At 45.4% G+C, this 7,704-nt stretch overlaps 2 protein-coding genes across 2 annotated transcripts in view; one reads left to right on the top strand and one right to left on the bottom strand.

Moving 5' to 3' along the window:
• Positions 1-2,489: 2,489 nt before the first annotated feature.
• LOC146181084 (ferric reductase 1-like) overlaps positions 2,490-7,704 on the bottom strand; it is a 48,648-nt gene continuing 43,433 nt past the window's right edge. The window contains exon 5 of the mRNA XM_084577847.1: positions 2,490-2,797. Within this exon, the coding sequence (XP_084433973.1) occupies positions 2,609-2,797 (189 nt within the window). The 3' untranslated portion in view covers positions 2,490-2,608. The remainder of the gene's footprint in view (positions 2,798-7,704) is intronic.
• On the top strand, positions 6,035-6,719 carry LOC146181085 (uncharacterized). The gene has a single exon (XM_084577711.1). It carries the CDS (start codon positions 6,090-6,092, stop codon positions 6,717-6,719), a length of 630 nt encoding a protein of 209 aa, XP_084433837.1. The 5' UTR covers positions 6,035-6,089.

Below are 7,704 nucleotides of genomic sequence, written 5' to 3'. Positions count from 1 at the left end.
TGCTAGTTAACAATAGCTACTGGTCGGCCTGGGTTCAGCCCGCTTCTCGGAAAGCCCACTGATCTGCGAGGGAGCGGCGCTCGTCATGGCGGCCACATCGTGACTACTCGGACTTCGGTCAGCGACAGTGGCCGGTGAACAAATTGGTGATTATTTATTTGACTTTCTCGTGTATTCATGAGTGTTGTAAAACATCTATGTTTATTTGAAAACCTCTATTGTTGCATGTTTTGCATTGATATCTGTGAACCTCGTGTCTGTGTATTTTCAGTGTTAGTGTGTATTCCTTTGTGTCGTTTGTTGCTGTGTATAAAGTTTGTTTTTGTTTTTGTTACTTCTGACTCCAACCCTTATACTTACTTGAAAAGGCCAAAGCTGGGCACCAAATGCCCACCCCCTTCTCTCACTACAGGCAGCTGACTTCTGGCTGAGTTTGCCACGCAAGTCGAGTAAATATCCTTTGAGACCAAGACAGCTACCATCCTCACTCTAAAGGTGTCTGGGACTGTGCGCACCATTAGCGGCGCATCATTATTAACCTAAATTATTGAAAGGTGACAAAGAAATACACTGTACACTCAAACAACTTAGCGAAGCTATCCGCAGTTTCTAGGTCGGAAGAATTAAACAGACCAAAAGGGGCCGTGCTCTCCTTACGAAACTCGAATATTTCCTTACATATGACAATAGCGCGCGGTATTTGTTGTTTGCGAGCGATTGTCGTCTGCAAGGGAGTATAAGAATTTCGTAAGGAGAGCACAGCCCTTTTTGGTCTGTTTAAGTCTTCTGATCAGGGAGTACGTTGTTTTTCGAAGGTAAAGTCTATTCTCAGATCGTCAGCCTTGCTTTTAGAGGCCTATGGTAGTAATCCTCGAGCCTGTTTGTATGCCTTCCTTACTAGCGCGTTTACCTTGTTCTTTTCCGTCTTGGTTGTATCTGGTTATGGGGGACATTAGGTAAAGCGCGGCATGACGAATGCTGTCACTATCCCTATTACGCCTTGTTCCTTTATCCCCCTTTTTTTTCTTGTTATCTAGCTTATTAAACTGGAGAGTTGGTTGGTCATAGTAGTAAGAGATCTGATCTTGTTATCGCGCTTCCCTTCTTTTGCCCATAGCCCTGTTACTCTCATTTTGTTCGTATGACGAATCGGGTGTTTATGATTATGTTGGCGAGCAGTGGTTTGTACCTGGTAGAGTGTAATCTTATGTGTGGCGACTTCTCCGGTGAGCACTGAGTTCTGTTATAGAGCGCGCGAAATGTTCAAATTAGCGAGTTGCTACCATCCTTCTCTTCCCCGGTAGAACCCTTCTGGATTCTCACTGTTACATCGTTAGCGTAGATTTCATGTTCTCTGTGTTGTATGTTCCTGACTCATGTCGTTGTCCCTAATATGATCATGTTGTACAGTATTGCAGATATAGCTGATCCTTGTGGTGTTCCCTTGTGTTTCGCGTTTCTGACCGTATGTTATTAATCCCAATGGTGGCTGTTCTGTCCGTTAGAAATGCCTTGACATAGTCGAAGGTCTTCCTTTCTCAATTTGTTGCTGAGAGTTCCCTCAGTATAGTTTCGTGGCTAATATCAAATACGGCTTTCTAATCAGGGGCCAGTATGGTGCTCTAATGTTTTGTGTTATTCTATATGAGTCTCCTTGAGCTGCAGTAGGACTGTGTACAGAGCATGGGTTTGAAGCCGAACATGGCGTCCAGAAAGAGCTGCTTGTCTTCCAGAGTTTTGTCTTGATAACGTTTCACGAACCTTCCCAACGCAAGAGGGCACCAAAATTGGCAGATTGTCCAGGCTAGGTGGTTTGCCTGGTGTGCGGATCATTGTGAAATCCAAGTATCTCCATTGCTGGGCACCTCTACTTTGGTCCCAGTGTTTGTAGATAAAATTCGTTAATGTCAGAATTTGCTTTTCATTAAGTTTACAATCGCGCTGGTAATCTAATCCTTGCCAGACGCTGTATTCTTTACAAACGATCTGGCTGCTGTGTGCAACTTGTGCGTTATATGGGCGCCTAGCTTCTGGTTGTCATCTCCAGTGTATTGTATCGGGCATGGTGTTGTGTGTGTGTGTTTCTCGCATATCTTGACCAAAGGTGGCCGGTGACTTGCTCATCTGATCTCGTAAATTTTTATTATTCCCTGATGTTCACAATCCTTCCCATACGAACGATCACAAGCGATGACCTCGATTGTCAAAACAAGGTATAGTGTGCGTCATGCATCCATTATCTTGCCATGGAGGACTTTATAAAAGAAGGCCGTAATAATATTTAAAACCCTGTATAAATATAGACTCAGACCCTTCGGGTGAGCAACGATATCAACCACTCTCCCTCCATCTCGCCACAAATATTGTCCAGCGTCGACATTTTGGTAAATAAATCATAAGGATATAGCCACCAAAATCGGTCACAGAACAACTTTATTTAAAGACAAAGCACAAAGAAAGCACAAAAACACGAAAAAGATCCAGTGAAAGTCTCAGCTTTTGCCAGCACAACTTAAGAGCAGCCACCTTGAGGTTGTCTCTTGAACTTCAAAAAAAGCCCTCCTTTTGTACTGGCATCTCACAGGCGGAGGCGGGAAGGGAATGAGGACTAGATGAACATCCATCTCTGGTGCCGAGCCCCAAGGACTACACAGCCTAAGCTTATGCCAATGCCAATAAGAAACTGAAACAGTCCGTCGAAAAGGCCAGATGCCCTGCTCGGGGTCGTTTCGCCGGAGGGAGGTGCATGTGTAGCTGGCCCATCCGGTTGGGGTGCAGGGGGACCTGGTGGCCCATCCTGTAGCGTAACAATAAAACGTATTATGAAACAAAACACACACGCGGCAGCATTTGACACTTTTAGTTGGGCGTACGTAGTAAATGGGCGCAGGCATCGCTCACTGCGTTGCGTGTGCTACAAACGTCGCAAATACAACACCTTTAATTGGCCTCGCCGCAGCATCTGAAACGAGCGATGGGCACAGTGGCGCCATCTAGTGACAATAAGTCAAAGCGTATGCGCATGTACATGGTCGTGTCGGCGAGAGCGAGTGTAATAGAAGAGAACGCCACTATGTAGAGCGAGCTATTGCGTCGGAGAAAGCAGCGGCGAGGGGTATTCTTTCCGAAGCCAGCGCTCCCCATGTCAATGCATCCCGCAACGCACGGAGTAACGGGCGTACGTTGTGATTTGATGCGTGCGTGTGCCCGCAAGGCAGGCCGCATTATGTACTGATCTGCGCATGCGCATTCGTTAGCCGTATCGTCGCTGCATACGCAGCGCCGTCGGTAACGGCACACAGAAACCCTCTGTGGGGACTTGGTGGTCGGCGTCTTTATCGAGTGAGACTAAGAACACTCAACAAAATATCTGCCAAGCAACCACTGGATAAGGCGACGGCGTGTTCTACCATATTAGTACACGTAAAAGATGTTCTCATGCTGAAAATACCTGTGCAGCTCTCTTCTAATACAATTTTTTCTCAACTGAAGCGGCGCCCGCCAAGTGTCCGCTTCTGCCACTCCCGTGCATTGGTGCTCGACAGCAGTTGTTATTTTGAATTGATTTTACTTCAGCGATCCGTTTAGGTACGCCAAATAATTGAAGCATCAGCGAAACTCGGAATTAACTCGGCTGGACAGCCCGACATCAGCGACTTGGTAGACCATCACCTGAGACCACTCTACAGCGTCACTGGTTACGGTTTTCTTCGGGACACTTGGAACGGGTAGCAAGGCTGGAACTTCCCTATGTTCTTCACTCTAGGAGAAAGCCTGAACGTATGACATTTACAAAGTACACCAACCTTGCTGTAATAAAATGTCCAGCACTCGGACTTGGCAGCCATGAAATCGGCAGTTTACCGTTAGCAGTTAGAAACTGCAGTTAGAAACTGGAATTATAGCTATCCTGAAGGCATACGATCGAGGAATCCACTAATGCACCTAAGAAACAATTCAGACATGAATTTACCATAGACAATTTATCATAGATAATCAGTCTATACCGCGTATCTCTATAGTATCAGGCACCTGCCAGGCGGTACTGTATTCCAGCACTTTTTTTTATTGTGTACAGAAACTTTCGACTACCTTTTGCCCTGTAAATAAGCCCCATACATTAGATAAGACCGAAAGTGGTACAGGTGACTATGCGGAGTATATTGAGTAAGATGGAGTCCAAAACCAGACTCCGCCATCACCGCTAACGTATCGACGGTAGAGAAAGTTCGCGAACTAGCGATATATACGAACAGGTTCATCCGAACAAAAGTTTTTGATTAGAAGTTAATGAATAAAAAGGGGGATGCTACTACAGCGACCCACAGCACGAGCACGGGCCCGGGGAAAGACCCCTGATCTCCCCCGGGAGGTAGCGGAATGGGATGAGAGAACGAGAAATTGGCAATGTGACTAAGGAATGGGTTATGGGTAGTTGGACGGGATATGGGGACAGCGATTTGTTTCCATCACTTTCTTATATTTCTTGGCTCTCCGTAGCGCCTGTAGGTCCAAGAAAGGTAGAGCACCAAGATCCTTCGAGTATGCAGCCCTGCCTCGCACGTATTCCACTCCCTCACAGGGCGCACCCAGGCACAGACGCAGAGACAGGAGAAAATAAAACATGAGGGTGTAGAATCTGGGGCCTCTCCAGAACACATCCGGTTTCATAGCCCTTACAAGCTACGGGACGTGTCTCTGGATCTGTCGTTGAAGGGTTTGTTCGCTCCCGTGGCTACTTAGCCCAGCGAGGGCTTGCAGTGGTTCCAGCCCCGACTTTTATATGCGATGATGCTTCTTCCTCTGGCGCTGGACTAGGTACTACTACTCACCCAACGTACTACTGCGTAGTACGTACTACGTAGTACGTAGTACGGCGTAGGTACTACTGCTCACCCAACGGACATCACTTGAGCTTACCAACTCCCTGCCTTTATTTCCTCATCTGAGCTTACTCCACACCTAGTGACGTGCGAGCGTTCATGGCCTGGCTAGCGGGTCAAACAATCATGAACCGGGCTCAGTCTATGATAATCTTGGGCCTACATACAGTTACTAACTAACTCGACAGGTGATTCGCCATATCTGGGCAGTTACTAGCCTCCCCTCTTCTCGGCGTCAAGCAGCGACACCTAAGCCTCGTGGCTAGCCGAGAGGACCGCTTTCCCGAGGTGAACTTGAAAGCCCAGTCACCATTGATTTACCCCCTCGAGGACCCAGTATCTGCGTCACCGGAAACTACCGCGGCGGTGACTGGACGACACGCCCCCCGTGCCGTTGAGAGATGTCGCCTTATTGAACACTTAGTGCTTGCTGCAGCTGGTGTCCAAATGTTCATGGTAACAAAGGATGTCAAGCAGCAACTGTTTAGTAAATCTTGGGTGTTAGACAACACCGCCGCTGAAGGGTTCGAATGCTAGTGGAGAGATTAAAGCTCCCGTGTTGTTCACGGCCACAACAAAACTTCTGCTAATGCCAGCTATACCGAATGGTTTTAGCAACAGTTCAGGGTGATCCAGGCAGCTGGGCACAGCGCACAGGACCTAAAAACTTTTACTATGGTTTCGCAGATACTTGGCCAATATTTTCGTCTGAGGATATATCTGCACATCGAAGACGATACCAGAGCGACGGAGCAAGACCACTTCTTCAACACGTGTGCTGCGCAGATTTTCCCTGGACGACAGAATTCTGCGCAGTCAACGAGAGGATAAAAGAGCGACGCGACCATCCCCGCGCCACAGTTCAGGGTGATCCAGGCAGCTGGGCACAGCTCACAGGACCTAAAAACTTTTACTACGGTTTCGCAGGTACGTGCAGCGTTTAGCTGCTTTATGTATTTTTGATATACAGCTCCTGGATTACCCTGCATCTGTCTCTGTAAAATGGATGAGGGAACGAATCTGTTATCTGCCCTTGGTGATGCGTTGGCCGAAAAACCGCCGACAACGACAAAAGAACTTGCCAAAACTTTGGTCGAAATGACCACGCGACAAGAAACAGTAACGACTTGTATCAGAGCTGATATCAAAGCTGTTGCACTTGATCATAAAACTTCGCTTTCTGACATACAAGAAGTGAAACAATCCATGGATTTCATGAATGCAGCTTTCGAAAAGTTTAAAGACGATGTACAGAGTGTCTGTCAGGAAATAAATACAATCAAGAAAGAGCAGGCGGAATGCAAAGAGGAGGCCCAAGAACTGCGCAAAGAACTAAAAGAAGTGAGGAAAGAGCTAATAGATTTGAAGCAGTACAGCCGAAGGAACAATCTTGAGATAAAAGGCGTTCCCCCAGTGCCAAATGAATTGCTGCGCACTATGATGCTAAAGATAGCCGAAACCCTTGAGGAAGAACTTCAAACTGAAGACATTGATGTCATACACCGAGTGCCGACTAAAGAGAAAAACCAGGCAAACATAGTCTTGCGATTCATGTCAAGGGAAGTTCGTGATCACATTATTCTCAAAGTTAAGAAACAGAGGCTGACAACTGCTATCTTGGGATTCGAGACGGATGATCCAGTTTATATAAATGAGCATTTGTGCCCAGAATATAAACTCTTGCTCGGCAAAGCAATCAAGACAAAACGTGAGAAGAACTGGCAATTCGCCTGGGTATCGCAGGGCAAGATATTGATGAGGAAGGCTGAAAAGTCTAAGGTGCTCCACGTAACATGCGAGGAAGACCTGACTAAGGTTAACAAAGTGAATATTTAATGTTCGGTACCGTTCTCTACCGTAATGAGCTTTTCGATAAGTCAAGTAAATGACGAATTTAACATGAGACCATGTTTTTCTCTTGTTCACTGCAATATCCGCAGCGTCCACAAAAACTGGGATTTGTTCTCAGTATTTTTATCTCGACACAGTTTTAAGTTCAAAGTCATTGCCCTCTCGGAAACATGGTTACGTAAAAACGAACATTTTTCTGTCCCAGGATATAACTTCATTTCTAGCTCTAGGGACACCTCTTCTCGAGGAGGGGGTGTTGCACTGCTGATAAAATCTGACCTTGAATTTAAAATCATTACAGAATTAGTTGGTAATAATTTTACTATTGAGTATCTTTTCATTAAATTACATTCAAATGTAACAATTGGAGTAGTCTATAGACCACCAAGTTCCAGTTTGCCGACATTTTTCGACAAAATGGAAAGCGTGTTTACGTCCTTAGGTAATAGTAACAACTGTCCGGTGATAATAACAGGTGACTTTAATATTAATGCTAATAATGAAGCACATAATGAATATTTGCACTTACTAGACTCCTTTAACTTCAAAAACAATACTGGAACCCACCAGGATAACATCTACAACTGCTACAATATTAGATCATATTTTATGCCATATCGAAAATATTACATGAGGTGTATATGATACAATGATCACTGACCATTCTCCAGTATTTGCACTTTATCATAGGGTACAACAGCGTACTAATCACTCGCGTTCTAAGACCACCCGACTTAATAACGTTTTGTTAAAAAGAAAACTGCAGCTACTGAATCCAGAGAGTATATTTGATGCTGAAGTGCACTCAGAGTGTGCAAATTTTGTAAATGTATTGAATACTACAATGTCTGAATGCACAATTTCTTATCAAAGAAAATATGACAGGCCTCAATCCTTGGATGACCGAGACGATACTGAAAGCAATAAAAGAAAAGGATTCTTGGTACAGTAAGTGGAAGAAGCAGAAAGA

This window comes from Amblyomma maculatum, chromosome 8 (assembly GCF_055883805.1).
Source record: "Amblyomma maculatum isolate TAMU_Amacu chromosome 8, ASM5588380v1, whole genome shotgun sequence".
Taxonomy (NCBI): Eukaryota; Metazoa; Arthropoda; class Arachnida; order Ixodida; family Ixodidae; genus Amblyomma; species Amblyomma maculatum.
This window is presented reverse-complemented; position numbering and strand designations above follow the sequence as displayed.